This window comes from Stegastes partitus, unplaced genomic scaffold, assembly GCF_000690725.1.
Source record: "Stegastes partitus isolate 25-593 unplaced genomic scaffold, Stegastes_partitus-1.0.2 Scaffold161, whole genome shotgun sequence".
In the NCBI taxonomy this organism is placed as follows: domain Eukaryota; kingdom Metazoa; phylum Chordata; class Actinopteri; family Pomacentridae; genus Stegastes; species Stegastes partitus.
The window spans coordinates 359,416-378,525 of record NW_007577892.1 but is presented as its reverse complement, the minus strand read 5'-3'; the positions used below and the strand labels follow the sequence as shown (position 1 = coordinate 378,525).

The window sequence follows — 19,110 nt, the reverse complement described above, 5'->3', positions numbered from 1 at the left end:
CAACCAGCCAAAAACAGCACATGTCACCCTGCTGTTCAGATCACTTCACTGGCTTCCAGTTGTTGCCTGCATCAAATTCAAAACCCTGACACTTGCTTACAAAACTACAATGAGAACAGCTCCCTCCTACCTGAACTCTTTCATTCAGGTCTACACTCCCTCCTGCTCACTACGCTCAACCAACAAAAACCGCCTGATACAATCACCACAACAGGGCCCGAGGTCGATAGCTCGACTCTTCTCCTCTGTGGTTCCCCGGTGGTGGAACAAGTGACCAAACTCTGTTAATTCTGCTGACTCCCTCTTTAAGAAAAGACTAAAGACCCAGCTCTTCACTGAACACCTTTGCACTTGACAGACTGAAAACAAACAAACAAACAAACAAATCCGATTACCTCCCACACCGCCTGCTATTGGCATCAACGTCAGTGTTATCAGTGTTATCTCTCATCAGTGTTACTGACCCACAGAAACACGTGAAACTCATCTGTGAAGTGAGCTGGCACAATGGAAATGAAACGACAAATTATTGGGAATACTTGAACTTATCTAGATTGTTTACTCCTGACTAGATCCTTGCTTGTGTTGTATCCGCTCTCAGGTGTACGTTGCTTTGGATAAAAGAGTCCACTAAATGAAATTATAGAATTGATTACAACTGGTGACTGGTGACTCCTCTGATCCAATTTAAAAGGGACCCATTTAATACACTCATTAGGCTCCGCCACAAACGCTACTGATCTGAAAAAGCAAAAAATTGAGCAAGTCAGGAAAGTCCCTTGAAGCCATTTTAAAGCAGCTACAGATTCCAAAATCACATGTGAAAAAAAGGAATTTTATAAGTATAAAGTGAATGGTACACTTGTGTCCCTGCCACAATCAGGAAGGAAATGGAAGCTATCACCAGCTGCTGAGAGACAACTGGTCAGAATGGTCAAGAGTCAAAGCATCTAGTTGTGGTGAAAATGGCCAAGGGACGTTAAACCAAACATTAAAACTGGTGTATGTATATTTTCGATGCAGCAGATTTTGTCATATTTCTAGATGACCTATAAAAATCATGCATAAAAAAATGCATGATTGTCTTCCCATCACAGAAAATTCATCGTCATAGGAGTCATCAAAAACTCAAGACCACTATAATTTACATGGTCTTTAGAAGTGTATGTAAACTTTTGTTCACGACTTTATATGGTTTTGATGCCTTGACTTCGACTGTATAGTGTAAAATGTTAGGAATTTCAAATGGCAGATAAAGTTCTATCAGGAGTTAATTGTGCAAGCAGCTTTTCTTCCTCTCAGCAAATGTGTGTCGACTGTGACTAAAAGGGCAGAATTTCAGCTGAAAAGAAAATCTGAAGAAGACCAATGCAGGTCTTTTTCTGCCTTTTTCTATTTCTTACACAGATAAATATCAAGATTTTTTTTCTGGCTTTTTCCTTTTCGTACAGCATGACAACACAAACACTTATGTACTTATATTGCACTCTGTGCAGTCATAACTCTTCCTGTGGGCTCACCCATGATGCTGGCCTTGCCCAAGCTGGTGATGGACTCTCCATAGTGCCGTCGGGCCTGGGGCGGGGATGTGCAGGGGCTAGGGATGCTCTCTGAATCTGAGACAGATGCGGTCTCCTTCGGGGGATTGAGCAGTGTGGGCCGGATCTGATCATAGGGTGTTGGGGTGGTGGTGTTGTACCTGCACATCACAACCACATCAACTTCTGATGACTGATCCATCCATTATCTATACACTGCTTAGTCCTCACTAGGGGAGCTGGAGTCTATCCCAGCTGACTCAGGGTGAAGGCAGGGGACACCTGGACAGGTAACCAGTCTATCACAGAGCTACACTTAGAGACAGACAACCAAGCACATTCACACCTTCGGACAATTTAGAATCACCAATTAACCTCAACATGTTTTTGGACTGTGGGAGCAAGCCAGAGAGCCTGGAGAGAACCCACGCTGCACGGGGAGAACATACAAACTCCACACAGAAAGATTCCGGGTGTCCTCACTGGGACACGAACCGGCGACCTTCTAGCTGCAAGGTGAAGGCGCTAACCACTGAGCCCCTTTGCAGGTCCTGACTGAAACATGTAGTACTTATTCTTCCTTCAGCTCTTCTTTAATTAAATTGGGCAGTACAGTTTCTATTGTAGTTGGGTTATATGAGACAGATCATAACATGATAATTCTAATTATTTTAAGTTTAGTATTTTACCATTACTCATGTTGTAAATTTTTTAGTGCAAAAAAAAGTTGTATTAACCAATAAACCAAAATAACACATAAAAAGGGAAGTGATTAATGCTAAAAACGTACTTCATCACATCATCTATTGCAAGCATTTTATCTGTCATATACAACCACATGACTTGTCTTACCAGTGAATTTGAACAGGTGCAATGTTACTGTAATGCTTTAAGATAAGAGGTTCCAATCTGTATGCCTGAAACAAACAAATACAAATTCTTTATATATTTCTCAGAAATGCTGTTTTTAATATTGCAACTGACAATTTGTCATTTAGTTTGTATTATTTTGTTGAGTAAAATCATAAAAGTAGATAGCTATGCTCTGAACAGCATGCTAACATGCTGAATTATGGAGACTGAATCTCACCACGGGGTCCGTTGGATGGAATATGTTGAAGAGGCGTTTGCAGATAGATGTGGGTAGGATGTGGTCCTGCATACCGTTGTTTCCAGGCCGAATCCCTCGCAATGCCAAGAAAACAGCCAGAGGAGACCCCATGCAGAAGAAATTTTCTACCTGCAATGCCGTGAGCATGGCACTCTCATCATTAGAAAACAAGGCACTCTCCTCGGAAGGCTGTCACATCCTAAAGTTTGTACCCAGCTGCTCAGGGGTCAGTTACAAAAAACTGTTGTTGTACTGTTATTATAGTAGCAGTGTGTACTTAATCAAACAGGTTTCTGAAAATGAAGTTGCATTCTAGCCAATTGTTTTAATAATTCTTTTTTTTAACATCTGTCATACGTTATTATCAAAATTCGTTTCATGTATTCCAGCAGCCACCTCACCCCAGCAACAATAAATTCAAAAGTTCAATTTAGATGGTAGAAATCCTAAATGAAAAGTCTGCATGATTACTGCATGCTCTGAGAGTACATCAAGCTCAGGTCTGGAGAAACCTGTTCTAGACACTCCTCAAAAACAGCATTCTGTTCATCCAAGATGCTTGTGATCCCTCCAGGGACAATGTTTGCATTTTGAATCAAAAAGTTTGTAGCTTTTATTCCAATATTTGCAGGTTGAATTAGAGGGGTTGTATTTTGAATCCAAAAGTTTGTAAGTCACATGCTGAAAAGAATGGCAGTGACTTGTGATATCTAAACTTTACCTTAAATTTCAAGGCTGGCACTGCAACACAAGACGAGGTCTGCAGACCCTGGAACTGATCCTCCAAGTCCCTTAACCTGGCCATAATAATGGATATCAATAATTACTTCAATGCAAGTTAGTTACATGTTTGTCAGTCTTGTATATATGTAATGTAGGTAGGTGTGATTTAGAAGAGAGGCTGAAATATACAGTTCAAACCAAAAGTTTACATAAACTGTATAAAAGACAAAACCCCTTTTTTTTCTCACTGTCTGACATTAAATGAGACTAAACTTTTCTTGTTGTAGGTCAGTTAGGATTACCAAAATTATTTATATTTGCTAAACGGCAGAAAAATGAGAGAATTGTTTTGAGAATTTTTTTACTGCTTCTGGTTTCAACTGTATATAATCATTGGTGGAACTGGAACGAGTCAGTCAGGGTCAAACTCCACTCTCTCCTCTCAGTACTGAAATGAATGAAGAGAGACTGCTATCTCTGAAAGAGAGAGGGAAGAACAAATACAAACAAGATGGCAAGGTGCACAGATGCAGCAGCTCAACACTCCCCTTTTAAGTGTCAAATTTTAATTGTAGTTATGTGAAAACCACTAACAGCCAACACGATCTATTGATCATAGGTCTACAGTGTAAACAGGCCACCACCAGTGAATTTCTGCACTTGTAAAATATACTAGAGGATATAGCAAGGTCACTGGGCTCTTCGTGGATTGCTAACGGCCTTGGCAGGCGCCAAAAGACAGAGGCAGCACAGGAAGCAGCCGGCTTTTGTGTTGTTTCCTTTGTGCCAATCTGTGGAGCAATGCTTGAAGTGCCATAATCCTGAGTAAGGGAAAAATATCAAAATCTGCCAACTAAATCGTTACCAAACAATTTCTTCACCAATATGTTTGTAAAGGTGTGTAATAACATGCCTTAAAATGTTGAAGTTCAACTCCTGTGGGAAACCATGAAAAAAACCTGCTAAAGTTAGGGTACCGATAAATGATTGTCGAAAAATTGATTTTTTAAAATCGGGCCTTAAGTAACTTATGAGGGGTCAAATCACGTTTTTTTCATGATTCTGAGATGATTGTTAGCATTTATATTTCACCACAAACACTCCATTGTTGAAAAAGGCCACACTCCCTTACATTCACACTTACATTTACATTCACAGTAGCTTTTATATGACATACTTACACACTGCTCAAAAAAATAAAGGGAACACTAAAATAACACATCCTAGATCTCAATGAATGAAATATTCCAGTTGAAAATCTTTATTCATTACAGAGTGGAATGTGTTGAGAACAAATTAACATAAAAATGATCAATGTAAATCAAAATTATTATCCCATGGAGGTCTGGATTGGAATCATACTCAAAATAAAAGTCGACAATCACATTGCATGCTGATCCAGCTTCAGTGGAAATTCCTCTAAACAAGTCAGAATGAGGCTCAGTAGTGTGTGTGGCTTCCACATGCCTGTATGACCTCCCTACAATGCCTGGGCATGCTCCTGATGAGGCAGGATGTTCTCCTGAGGGATCTCCTCCCAGACCTGGATTAAAGCATCAGTCAACTCCTGGACAGTCTGTGGTGCAACGAGACAGAATGTCCCAGATGTGCTCAGTTGGATTCAGGTCTGGGGAATGGGCAGGCCAGTCCATAGCATCAATGCCTTCATCATGCAGGAACTGCTGACACACTTCAGCCACATAAGGCCTAGCATTGTCATGCATCTGAAGAAACCCAGGGCCCACTGGTACCAGCATATAGTCTCACAGTGGGTCTGAGGATCTCATCCCGGTACTTGATGGCAGTCAGGGTACCTCTGGCTACCTCATGGAGGGCTGTGCCACCCTCCAGAGAAATGCCTCCTCACACCATTACTGACCCACTGCCAAACCGGTCATGCTGGAGGATGTTGCAGGCAGCAGAAAGTTCTCCACAGCATCTCCAGACTCTGTCACATGTGCTCAGTGTGAACCTGCTCACATCTGTGAAGAGCACAAGGCGCCAATGGCCAATCTGCCAACCTGCCAACCTTGGTGTTCTCTGACAAATGCCAATCTTCCTGCACGGTGTTGAGCTGTAAGCACAAGTCCCACTGGTAGACGTGGGGCCCTCATACCACCCTCATGGAGTCTGTTTCTGACAGTCTGAGCAGAAACATGCATATTGGTGGCCTGCTGGAGGTCATTCTGCAGGGCTCTGGCAGTGCTTGCCACAGCTCCCATTGGTGTGCCATCCTGGATGAACTGCACTACCTGAGCAACTTCTGTGGGTTGTAGACAGCGCCTCATGCTACCTCTAGGGCTGAGAGCACTGACAAAATGCAAAAGTGACCAAAACATTAGCCAGAAAGGATGAGAACAGAGACATGGTCGGTTGTCACCACCTGCAGAACCACTCCTTTATAGGGGTTGTCTTGCTAACTGCCTCTCATTTCCACCTGTTGTCTGTTCTATTTGCTCAACAGCAGGTTGAAAGTGATTCACAATCAGTGTTGCTTCCTAACTGGACAGGTTGATTTCGTGGAAGTGTGATTGACTTGGAGTTACATTGTGTTGTTTAAGTGTTCCCTTTATTTTTTTGAGCAGTGTATGATACTCAGTTATTTCTTATTCACAGTGTCAGAAGCTTCAAGAGTCATTGTCTATGTCCTCTTCAGACTCAACAACATCGTGATTGCAGTTTCCGCATGTAATGCCTTTACAGATTCCACAGGCCGAGATGCCCATGACCCCATTCGTCTTGCAGCTGGAGATGTCCATGTACTCATCCACGTCCCCTGCACATGTTTCTGCACATGTTTTGTGCAGGGGACATGGATGAGTACATGGACATCTTCCTTGACACAGAAGCCACCAAGGAGGCAGTGATTCAGGGTACGATTTTCCAGTACATTTATCATGGAGCAGATACTACACTGGGTGAAATTTGGTACATGTTCTCAAGGAGGGCTGCAAGGTGGCTCAGTGGATAGCACTGTTGCCTTGCAGCTAGAAGGTTGCCGGTTCGCGTCTCTGAGAAGACACCCGGGATCTTTCTGCGTGGAGTCTCCATGTTCTCCCTGTGCAGCGTGATTTCTCTCCGTGTTCTGCTCCCTCCCACAAGTCCAGAAACATGCTGAGATTAATTGGTGATTCCAAATTGTCCGTAGGTGTGAATGTGAGTGTGCTTGGTTGTCTGTCTCTAAGTGTAGCCCTGTGACAGACTGGTTACCTGTCCAGGTGAACCTGCCTTCACCCTGAGTCAGCTGGGATAGGCTCCAGCCCCCCCGCGACCCTCGTGAGATAATGGATGGATGCTCTCAAACCAGAGACTCTACCTCTAACAGAGGGTGCAGCTGCCAGCATTCACTCCGCAGACCTGGGACTGGATCCTTCTACAGAGCATGTCTCTGAAGCCCAGTGACTATGGATGGACATTAGGTGTGCATGGGTATGAGCCAGTTCCAACACTAGACCCCATGAGTCTTGAGGAGCTGTAATTGTCATAGAGATTGTAGCAACCGGCGGTGCAGGTGCCAAGAGAATGGGGTCATGAGCATCTGGGCCTGTGGAGTCTGTACAGGCATTACATTCAGAAACCGCAGTCATGATGTTGTTGAGTCTGAAGAAGAAATAGGCAATGACTCTTGAAGCTTCTGACATTGTGAATGAGAAATAACTCTGAGTGTTATATAAGTATGTGAAATAAAAGCTACTGTGAATGTTAATGTAAAAGTGAGTGTGGTGTTTTTCAACAATGGAGTGTTTGTGGTGAAATATAAATGTTAAGAATCAACTCAGAATCATGAAAAAAACCTGATTAGACCCCTCATAAGTTACTGAAGGCCTGATTTTTTTTTATAAAATTGACTTTTCATCAATCCTTTATTGACACCCTAACTTGAGCAGGTTTTTCCAGGGTTTCCCACGGGAGTTGAACTTCAACATTTTAAGGCATGTTATTACACACCTTTACAAACATATTGGTGAAGAAATTGATTGGTAATGACTTAGTTGGCAGATTTGTGAAAAATCTCATAAAATGCCCTTACTACTTGAAAACTAATGTAGCTAGAATTCTGAAATTTTGCAGGTTTATTGATAAGTACATACGGTCTTCAATGGTAACACTCTGCTTTAGCAACAATAATAATCATAATAATAACAATAATAATAATAGTAATAATAATAATATTAGTAATAATAACCAGTTATATGATGGTCAAAAAATGTTGATCTTACTTTCTATTCCCATATTATACCAACCATAAAACCTTTATTTTTCACCCAAACAGGCAGATTTTTCCACCAATGTGTGGGAGCTTTAACATGTAGAGTTTGGTGTCAGTCAGAGGCATATAAAAACATTTTTGACAAATTTTTGCATTGCATTGCATATGACCGATATTAGGACAATCATTGAGCTGGTATGATCAGTGAAACTACTCCAATAGTGGTCCCAACTGTAAGAGTTATATATTATTGTTACAGAGCTAAAAGAAAAATCATGGTTTTCCAACTAATAGTCCTTCAAAAAAATGTATAAAAAGTGGCACCCTAAGCAATCATGTCCATATTCAAAAAACTAATTTTATGCATGTAATATCAAGTGAAACATTTCCTGTTTATCCCAAGATCATGGCAATTGTACAATTAGCTTTATAAAACAACATGGACAAAATGTTCCTGAATTCATGAAATGGCAATTACCATGATCACTGATCATATATGGACCACAATGCCTGGTCACATTTTGTTAAATTCCTCTACTGAAGCCATTTTGCCTAATTACAGATATTTACAAAACATACACCCAAACAGTTTGACATCAGCATCCTTTAGAATATCCAGGGAAATCCATCCACACGGTAACAACATGGGCATCAATATTGCATAGCGAACTGGAAAACCCATTTTCCACAAAAAATGGGGTTGAACTGTTTTAAAACATTGATTTAATGCTGATATCAGTACACCATTTATTATTGCTACCAAGTTTCCCAACAGTGTTGCTATGTGACTAACTATTTGCTAACAAGGTTATAATGAATTAAAACAGACCTTGATTAATAAAGAATTAAAAAATAAAATCAAAACCACAAAAGGAATTATATGTCTCATGGTACCACCTTAAATAATAAATTTTTTAATGGTCTGTTAGTTGGAAAACCATGTTTTTTTTTTTTTTAGCCTAGTAACAGCATTATAGGACTCTTTCAGTTGGGACCACTATTGCAGTTTGTTCATCATACCTTCCCAAAAGAAACACTGACATTTTTTGACCAAATTTCCACCAACTGGTTTGTATTATTCTATCAAAACAACACCATTGGAGACCATGTGTACATATCAATCTGCGTACAAAATTTTAGGACATTATTTCTCAAGTTATGGCACTTCAGACATAATATGACCCCACTCTTCTTTACAAATTCGTAACTTTAAAGTCATGTTAACTGGGAACCCAGAGTTTACATGTTTTACTTAATAACATATGTATGCACGGAAAAAAAAATCTGACAATCTTAAATGGTTGGGTATGAACTTTTTTTTAAAAAAATTGTTGAGTTGAGGTGGAATAAGCCGATTTTTTTTTCATCCACATCCAGGTATAATGAAGCATATGCACAAAAGAATATTACCGGTATGTTTTCCTATACAGGGGGAAAATGCTCAAGGATCGTAGATATTGCTGAGCTCTGCTGTACCTAGGTCAATTTTTTTGCATAAACAGATGTGGATTTAAACTCTTCACATGTTCCAGAAGAATAATCTGTGCAGTACCTGAGGTGAGTGAGCCTCAGCTGCTCCTGAAGGTGGCGCTCCTCATCACTTGGCCAGCGGACTTTTGTCTTCTCTGGGTCTGGTGCTTCTTGATGATGAAAACGCACGGGGTCCCAGCCTGTCATGATATCAAAGGTGATGACACAGCCCAGCGAGTGCGACACTATGGACACCTTCCCATTTTTCTCAAAGTCTGGATTTCGCGAGCAGAAGAGTGAGTACAGTCGATTCAGCTCCAGTGTTAAACCCCTAGTAATCTACACAGACACACAACAACAGCACATAAAAAATGTGTAAGATATTTGTCTCTGTTGCTATTTTTAATGTCAGTAAAATAAGAAAAAGAAAACAGTTTGATATCAAAGAGGCTTAATTAATCAGGTATTATTTCACAGTCTGGTAGTGGACCATAATTAAGTGCTATACAGGCATTTTGGATCAAATCAGTGTATCCAGGATTTAGTTGTGACTGAAGTTAGTTGATTCACACTAATGGGACAAAGGGTCGGAAACTGCCAGCAGGGCGACTGCCCAAAGCAGTGGGGCAACAGAATGCTGAACCTCAGGCTAGTTACATTTCTCCAAGGTAGAAAAAGCTGTAGTGCAGTACAGACTCAGGCTCACCTCATCTCTGTACAGAGGACTTGTATAGTACATGATGTCCATGGCACTGCTGTTCAGCATGTCTCTAAGACCTCGCACTTTGTCTGGAGTGATGGAGTCCACTGTGTCTGCAGCAAGAACGTACAAATACATTTAGATTAGTTTATTCACAAGTTAAAATGCAAACGTTATAATGATTGCTCCTCCCACAATAGAGTTAGTTATGGAGTTCCGCATTCCACAGTGTTGGGGGGGGGATTGCTTGTAATTTTCATCTCTTAAATTCATACAAAACTGAAGTTATGGTATTTGGCCAGAAACACACTACCAAACAGATAATTGCTCTGACTGGCATTGCTTTGGCCTTATTTTTGACCAGAATATGTTCTTTAACTCATACATCAACCACAACTGTAGGATGGCCTTCTTTCACCTCTGCAATATTGTCAAAATCAGGAACATCCTGTCTCAGAGTAATACAGAAAAACTAGTCCATGCATTTGTAACTTCTGGGCTGGACTATTGTAACTCCAGTTGACATAAGCCAGAGTTCTGACAGGAACCACTGAAAGATTGGTTAGTTCCTTTGGACTGTAGTCAACTGCTTGCTCAAAGGGAATCCAAAGGAACTTTGGATTGGTGGTTTCTCTGTTTAAAATTTGTAAGGTCTTGATTACCTGATTATGTTAAGTGCCATTAGACAGCAAATGCTGTGAATTGGCTGTATATAATAAATTGAATTGACTAATGTAACTGTAATATTTGTTGAGCAAATTCAAACCCCCAATGGGAACCAGTTTTTTGCTATCAAGTAATGTACCCTGAAAATGCAATATTTGGTGCCACATAGTTGTAATAGTGGTCACCATGCCTTGAATTTGCCTGGCTTTTTCTAAAAGTAAAAATAATCACAGCTCTGATCCTAATTCGTATATAAGTATTAGTGTATACTTACAATGTACAAATACAACAAATCCTGCTTTTTTTTTTTTTTTTAATTTCAAGGCATACCTGACCTGCATATTGTCAGGACAGTTTTCCAGATAAAGACAGCTTTCATTTTGGATAGTTGAAGCTGAAGTGCAGCATACCGCCATCCAGACACAGTTTTGACCTCCACTCCACAGGAAGAAACTCCACATGCTCTGTGGTGCGATCAGAGAAGTGCTTCTCTTCCATCTTTCTTGCAGCATCTCTCATCCTGCCCACCAGCCAAGAGAAAACAATTACTTACTAGAATATTAGAATTATTCAGATTTAGTTCAGTTTCAGTTCACGCCAAGCTTTCACTTCAAACACCCTAATGTCTTACATGCTGGTATTCCTGATGATGCGACCCTGGTCCATCTTCTGGCCAATGCCGTGCACCACAAAGACAATGTGTGTGGTTTCAGGTGGGGTATCCTCAGGTGCTGCCTCCTCGACATATCCTCGATGGAGGCGTGTCCCACTGCTGGAGGCTGAGAACATGAGAGAAAGCACGTTTTGCATTCCACAGCAGTGTGTTTATGTTTTGTTTTCTGACATTGCCAGCAAATGACTATGAAAGTCGACAATACATTTTTTCAGTAACAATACAGTTTTTTTCCGTAGTGCCTCGACAAAACCAAGCAAATCAAGTTATATGTTTGTGTGTCCTTATCATGAAATGGAACAACATTGCCACTCTTCAGACCATTATAACGAATGGTTTTCCAAATGCCCCCTGGATCTAAAGTTTCATAAGATCTTAACGATCATCTTTGTCAGTCCTGTAAACTACAAATTGTTTGTTTGGTTGATTTGTTTGTATAAAGGCCAGTTCACCCAAATTACAAAATAACATATTTGTATTTTTGTGTCTGCTTTTTTGTCAGATTGCTTTGGGTTATATTTTTACATTTGAAGACATCTCTGATATTTCTGCCTCAACCCAGTACAAAGAAATTGCATGGAGCTGACGTGTGTTGTTCATTGAATTAAGCCTTTAATTTGTTTTTCAGCTCAGTTACTACATTTTTATTCTGACAGTACTTCTTTGTATCCGCAACGTTTAAGCCTTTCATTGATTCTTGAACTTGTGTTTCACTAAGGTTGAACAACAAGTCAACATTATTCCCTAGGTCAAACAAATGGAATACACAGAAAGAACTAAAGAGAGCTATTCTCTTCTGTACGTTTTTCTGGATACCTTTTGAGAAGCCCAGTTTCTGAGTGACCGTACGTGCGATCTTGGAGGTGGTAGCATCACTGTATAGGTACACTTCGTCCACACTGTGCCAGTCCACATGACTTCTACTCAGCTTCAGGCTGTGGATGGCTGGGAGACAGTCACACTGTGATTAAGAGCAACTGACACACTTCATCCTGCATAATTATTTCATCATTCCCCATGAGAGTGTGCAGAATGTGTGTGTGTTAATTTCTACTGCATTGAAGTTCATTTACAGAAGTAATGATACAAACTGTACACACACTCAGTCCCTCCTCCTCTCTCAGTTGAGCTTCCAATTGGTTCTTCTAGAATAAGCTAAAACAACATCACCTGACACTTATTGTGGCTTTGCTCTCAATGGCAAAGTTACCCAAACCACATACACATTGGTGTTTGCACAGTTATCCCTTAGTCAGTGCTTGCAACCTCAATACTCATTCTCATTCACACTATCCCTTCTACACACACATTTATCTTGACACACATGTATATCTTTCTAATTCTGCTTTCTTCCATCCTTTGTATTATATTCCTTACCATCCTTGCTGTCCACTGTTGTGGTCATTGCCTCTATCTCGTAGGTATCCCTCATCTGTTGCCCCCGGAAACAGGCAAGGTGCTCCAGCTCAATAAGGTCACTCTCATCCTCCTCCAGGGGAAGCCATGTTCCATCAGTGAACCACTGACCTCTCATGACAGGAATGCGATCTTGTTCTGAGGAACACAGCAATATATTCATTTACCACTTTATTTTTCCTGGCACACACACACACACCTACACACACACATCTACACACACACACACACACACGCAAGATACAAATCACATTTTCTGTTAGCCACTGCACCACTTCTACAAGGCCAACTGACTTTAAATCCCTGGCTCAATGCCAAATTATCTTCATTAGTCAACAATGTTTTTTTTAATTTAAACCCCTAAATGCACCTAAAGTTTCATATTTCACCCTCCATTTAGGAGAAACGGCTATTTTGAAAAAAGAACTACAACTTCCAGTAGCGTTACAATACAACATGATTGGACACGCCATCAAATATGTCAATCCTCTTGGGGTTTACAACTAGGGTTGTGTTTTTGTATTAATAAACAAAAATAAACGGATTGAAGTACTGACAAATGTGCTACTGTTAAAGTATAATACGCGTAGTATGAAATAAGTGTAAAAGAGTACATCATATTGTGATTTTTTGTGTGTTTTTATTACACCGGCAGTGTTTGGGGGAAATTTGCGCTCTTTGCTATGGCAACCCTGTTAATGTCAGCGCGTAGCCTCGCCATAGACCTGGAAGAGATCTGTCCTATAGGATCCATAATGTTTTTGTGTGTACAGTAAGTGGCAATAATGCACCTGAACGTTGGATGCCAACCGCCAAATCAATAGAAGAAGAAGCAGCAGCTAGGCTAGTAGCGAATGTAGACAGTCTCGACGAGCTAGCTAAAAGCTGCACAAAGCTACAGATACATTCCCCACCGCTGCCCTCTCAGTTACAATAGTCAGATGATCTATCGCTGCGATCACAGTATATGTTGTGGTCGTCGTTTTCCTGCATGTATCCTTCTTTTCAGAGTTGTATTCGTTTACAGAGAAACGAAAATAACAACGAGCATGTAGCCCAAACAAAGTAAAAGCACCGATATTTATGTTTATATCTATGTTTTATATTTCTGTCTATGAACGATATTGTTGGGATTACTTTCAGAGCGATCTCAGAACAGTTTCTCTCTGCCTGGGTATATTTCTTGTATTTTCTATTAATGAATACAGAGCTTATAGCAGGTGGAGCACACGGTACTGGCTCAGCACCGGTGTTTACAGAATGTTAACATTGGTCAGTGTGTGCGCACATATCTTTATAGTGATCTCTATAGTAATTAGTTTGGATGGGCCATAACAGTAAAATTGGTTAATGCCTGATTGTTGGAAGAAAAGAAAGACAAAAACATCACAGTATATGCGCTGTCTGACAGGGAAAAAATGTGTCCCAGACACGAAAGATAATTCCAATTGAACTGTATTGGTTTGAAATTCGTGCTGCGGAACACAAAAAAGTCGAGCAAATTGTGTCCCAGGACACAAAACAATAGCTTAAATTTCGTGACTATTTAACGAATTGCCGTGAGGTGTGTGTGTGAGTGTACAAGAATTATCTCCAGGAAATAATATATTAAAACGAGTACATGGGAAATAAGCATTCTTGTACATTCAATTTACACCTGAAACCATTACTTGATTAATAGATTAGTCAATCACCAAAAAAATGCATGGTAACCATTTCAATAATGACTTCAATGTCTACGTTCATTTTGTAAAGCAAGGACAGATCAAATGAGAGAACTGACACTCAAAAGTTTACGGGTAATTTATGTAGCACATTACCTTGGACATTCATTAATAAATATTTTACTTATTGCCGACACAATTATTAAATGAATCAGTCAATTGGTAACAATCAATACAGGAATTATTTAAGTCATTTAAACAACAATGCAAAACAATTCTCTTGTGCCTAAGCCAAAACTAAATGCTTTTCTTACATGTACACCAGTTAGTCAAAACAAAAGATCATCTTCCTGATACTGTGTACTACCCCTTTGCTGCCAAAACAGTTCTGAATTGTCAGCGTATGGACTTCAAAAATAATTGATGTTAATGTTGGCAGCTGGTCCTTAGGGTCTGCTGTGGGTCCTGCTTGTTCTTATCCCATGGATGCTTAATTGGATTGAAACTTGGGGAGTTTGACAGTTGGGTCAACAACTTTTACTTTTTTGTGTTCCTCAAGCCTTTTTTGATAAATTTTTACAGTGTGGCAGGGTGCATTGTCCAGCTGAGGGAAAATGCTGCCTTTGGGGAGGGCCATTGCCATGTGGAAGTGCACTTGGTGTGGAATGATGTATAGGTGGGTGGTACATATCAAAATAACATCTACATGTCTGCAAAGACCAACGGTTTGAATGTTTTTAATGTTGTGGCTAATTGGTATACATACATAATGTCATACACACAAGTTTACTTATAGTGCTGTGAAAAAGTATTTACCCCTTCCTGATGTCTTCTATTTTTTGCATGCCTCTCACTAAAATGTTCAAGATCATCAAACTAATATTTATATTAATTTAATATTAGACAGAGAAAACCCACAAAACACAAAATGTAGTTTTTAAATGATGATTTTTTGTAGACTATTTGAAAACCCCCGTGGAAAAGTAATTGCCCCCCTATACTCAAGGGTTTAGTGTCATTACATTCTCTACAACCTGCTGGTTTCACTCCATCGGCCTGAAGACAGAACCCATCTGCAGTACACTCACAAGGTCTGCTCTAAAATCATTGGACTCCCACTCAGAGCACTTTCTAGCCTGTGTGAACAGCAGACACTGAGGACATGAGCAGGACCCTCCAGGACCTCTCACATACTCTATATGAGGACGTCGGTTTCGCTGTCCTCACGTAGATCGTGTGATGGGTTCTTTAATTGGCCCCAGGGGACAAAACAAGTTTTTCTAAATTGAACTGAAAACCTAATAACTGGTTGGCTGGTCCTTGGCAGCAACAACTGCAGTGAAATGTTTGTGATAGCTTGCGATCAGTATTTTACATCACCATGGAAAGATTTTTGGCCCACTCCTCTCTGCAGAATAGTCTTAATTTGGCCAAATTAGGTGGTTTTTGAGCATTAACTGCCCTTTTAAGGTCTTGCCACAGAATGTCAATTGGATTCAAGTCCGCGCTTTGACTTCGCCACTCGAAAACCTTAATTTTGTTTTTTAGAGCCATTCAGAGATGGACTTGCTTGTGTGCTTTGGGTCATTGTCATGCTGCATAACCTATTTGTGCTTGAGCTTTAGGTCGTGAACTGATGGGAGGATATTCTCCAAGAGGATTTTCTGATAGAGAGCAGAATCCATGGCTCCATCAAGTATGACAAGTTGCCTTGGTCATGTTGAAGCAAAACTTCCTACTGCCACATCACACTACCACCTCCATGTTTCACTGTTGGAATGATGTTCTTCTTGTGAAATGTAGCATTAGCTCTACGCCGGATGTAACAGGACCCATGTCTTAGAAAGAATTCCACCGTTGACTCATCAGTCCACAGGATCTTATCCCATTAGCCTTGGGGCTCATCTATATATTTTCTTTTGCAATGCCAGGCGAGACTTTAAGTTGCTTTTGGCCAGGAGTGGTTTACACCTTGCAATGGTTGCCCCATGGATGCCATTTTTGCACAGTGTCTTCCTTATTGTGGAATCAAGAACACTGACCTTAACTGAGGCACATGAGGCCTACAGTTCTTTTGATGTTCATCTGGGTTCTTTTGTGACCTCCTGGATGACATGTCAATGCGCTATTGAGGATAATGTCTCTCACTGTGGTTTGCTGGAGTCCCAAAACTTCAGCAATGGCTTTGGAACCCTTTCCAGACTGATAAATGTCAATGACTTTGTTTTCCCCAGAGGTGGGAAGTAACACAGTACAAAGACTTCACTGTATCTGTACTTCACTTGAGTATTATTTTTTCTGATGACTTTTTACTTTTACTCCCTGCATTTGAACACAAAATCTGTACATTCTACTCCTCACATTCTCAAAACTGGCTCGTTACTTGTTTCAACCTCCGCGGATGACGACACGACGCAAAAGACGCAAGAACAAATGTCTTTATCTTTCCCAGAGGGCTGTACCACAAAGCGTGATTAGTGGGTTAGCAAGGTATGTAGAGCTTGAAGCCAGAGTTTTCAGTATCACAAAGGTGGCTCTCTTTTTACCTGGAGATCTCTCCATGGTAACGTATGCTGTGGAGCTAACCTGGTTGGGAGCAGGTTATGTTCAGCGTTTCGTAGTTAAATCGGCTGGAAAGAGCGTCTCCCTTTAACCAAATTGTTTCCTGACTATTATTTATGAGCGATACAGATTCTCAGCTGAGGGAATGTGTTCTATCTGCAAACATGTTGAGCTGTGCGTTACTAATATCACTGAATGAAGCCGTGTAGATACAATATCGCACAGTTGACAGAGACGGAGAACGAGTGATCTGCACAGGCAGCACGGGGCTGCTGATGCCAGTTTAGGTTGGCGGTCACAGTTCTGTTGCTGGCATCGGCGGCGACGGGTGTGCAGGTTGGTGGCAGGTTGTGGGCGAATATATATCATATACCACAACAATGTCCGAATATTCGAATATTTGGATGTTCGGGTCCAGCCCTACTGTAAATGTCCCGTTGCCATGGGAACCCGACATCTTAAATTGGTGATGCAGAAATCACATAAGTATGTTTTTATGTTTAGCTCTGATTTGCTGTCAAGTCCGTTTACACTGCTGGTACTGCAGCTGATAGAACACAGAAAATGGATTATTCTACTGGTACTCATTACAGAGAATATTCACAATCAATAACATTAATTTTGCTCTGATTGAGCCAAAAATTCAAGTGATTTCCTGCATTATGGGACAGTGTCAGACCTAAATGCACTTCAATACAATATCATGTTTAAATGTATGAAGTTTAAAGATTAACTTTAACGTGCAGCTGTCAGTTGGAAATAATCGGCTGCATCAGTAAAATATTCTATATTAACACGTTTAACAGTTTTCTACCAGCATTTCTGTCTTGCACCATTTGCAGTTGTGGCGCTTTTTACCGTCATATATATCCATCCATCCATCCATCCATCCATCCATCCATCCATCCATCCACTATCTACACACCGCTTAATCCTCACTATGGTCAGGGAGGGGCTGGAGCCTATCCCAGCCAACTTAGGGCGAAGGCAGGGGACATCCTGGACAGTCTATCACAGGGCTACACTTAGAGACAGACAACCAAGCACACTGACATTAACACCTATGGACAATTTAGAATCACCAATGAACCTCAACATGTTTTTTTTATGTGAACGTACACACACTCTGAAGCAGAAAGCCTGAGTTCATAAAGACAGTTGAAAACCACCTTCGTGGTACACATAATCTCTGGCTAGGGCGTTCGGTTTTGTCGATTCGGCTTACACAAAGAAAGCCTGGCTATGTCAGACTTACTTCGTAGTACACCCTTCAGCAGTGTGCAATTTGTCACCGAAGCTCAACACACCCCTGCCTGCCTCAGCTATCTGCGAGAGGCTTTGTAGCACTGCAGGACTAATTTTCAGATCCACAAGGGCACATCTTCATTTAAAGAACTTTGAGAACAACCTTCTACTGAGACTCAATAAAAAGATTTTGGTGGTCTTGAAGAGAGGAGTGTTTCCATGTTGATCATAATATATATTTATTTATATATTTATGATGTTGCTGAAATGGAAAACTGTCCAGTGATGTTTTTTCTCTGCACCAGCACTGTGCAGGTTCTTAAAGGATGAAAAAAATCCTATTTTGTGTGCTTAAAGCTTTTTACAGACTTGTAGACTCTGTCAAGTCCACAGTCGTGTGTTTCCCGTGACTCCTTCAACTCTTAAATTTCTTTGTCACAAAATACAATCATGCATTTTGGTTCTTTCAGGGAATTGTTGCAGTTTTTCTGGAAATATGACAAAATATATATATATATATGTTATCGTCGACCCGGGGGAGTGGTGTCTTAGTGAATGCTGCCAACGGGTAGTGGCAACTACGCTCGTGAATAGCAGCGTTAGCAGCGAAGACAACGGTTGCGAAACTCCGTCAGCGCTTATTGTTAAATATTTTCCCGCTAGGTACCCTCGAAAACAACGTATTGGCCCAATTTGCAGCGTATTTTTTTAGGCAGCAGCGTAATGGATCGTTGCTCTGTTATAACGCTGGAGAGAACCTTGTATGCAATTGTTCTTCTTCTTCTTGTTATTACTATTATTATTACTATTTGGATAGTTCATTTCATGACTGAATGCTTGTTCACATACGGGGAAATCAGTGGGAAACTGATAGCCAATCAGAATGAATGTAACAGAAAGTCACCATATACCGGAGCCGCTACACCGGGCTGCAGGGTTGAACGGGGTGAAAGCGGCAGACCAGTATAGCGAGCTATAGTGTTGAAAGGGTTAAGCAGAGACAGGAAGCTCTTTGGTTGCTGGTGCAAAAAAAATTGCTTGCTTCTGTACCATCTGCTCAAAAAAACTCATGTACGCAACTAGCGGCAAAAAAGTGCTGTCAGATCACGAGTCAGACCCCGGCCATAGAGCT

The 19,110-nt window shown here is 40.7% G+C and overlaps 1 protein-coding gene across 2 annotated transcripts in view; it reads right to left on the bottom strand.

Moving 5' to 3' along the window:
• The window catches only part of ddhd1b (DDHD domain containing 1b), a 29,130-nt gene that overhangs the window by 5,478 nt on the left and 4,542 nt on the right, over positions 1 to 19,110 (bottom strand). The window contains exons 2-11 of one of the 2 annotated variants that reach the window (XM_008279509.1): positions 12,469 to 12,645; positions 11,908 to 12,036; positions 11,050 to 11,197; positions 10,829 to 10,938; positions 9,759 to 9,865; positions 9,135 to 9,391; positions 3,371 to 3,446; positions 2,629 to 2,778; positions 2,391 to 2,455; positions 1,521 to 1,699 (exon numbers count right to left, since the gene is read on the bottom strand). In XM_008279509.1, the coding sequence (XP_008277731.1) occupies positions 1,521 to 1,699; positions 2,391 to 2,455; positions 2,629 to 2,778; positions 3,371 to 3,446; positions 9,135 to 9,391; positions 9,759 to 9,865; positions 10,829 to 10,938; positions 11,050 to 11,197; positions 11,908 to 12,036; positions 12,469 to 12,645 (1,398 nt within the window). Of the gene's footprint in view, positions 1 to 1,447; positions 1,700 to 2,390; positions 2,456 to 2,628; positions 2,779 to 3,370; positions 3,447 to 9,134; positions 9,392 to 9,758; positions 9,866 to 10,828; positions 10,939 to 11,049; positions 11,198 to 11,907; positions 12,037 to 12,468; positions 12,646 to 19,110 lie in introns of those variants that run through there. The other variant, XM_008279510.1, reaches the window with a different exon arrangement.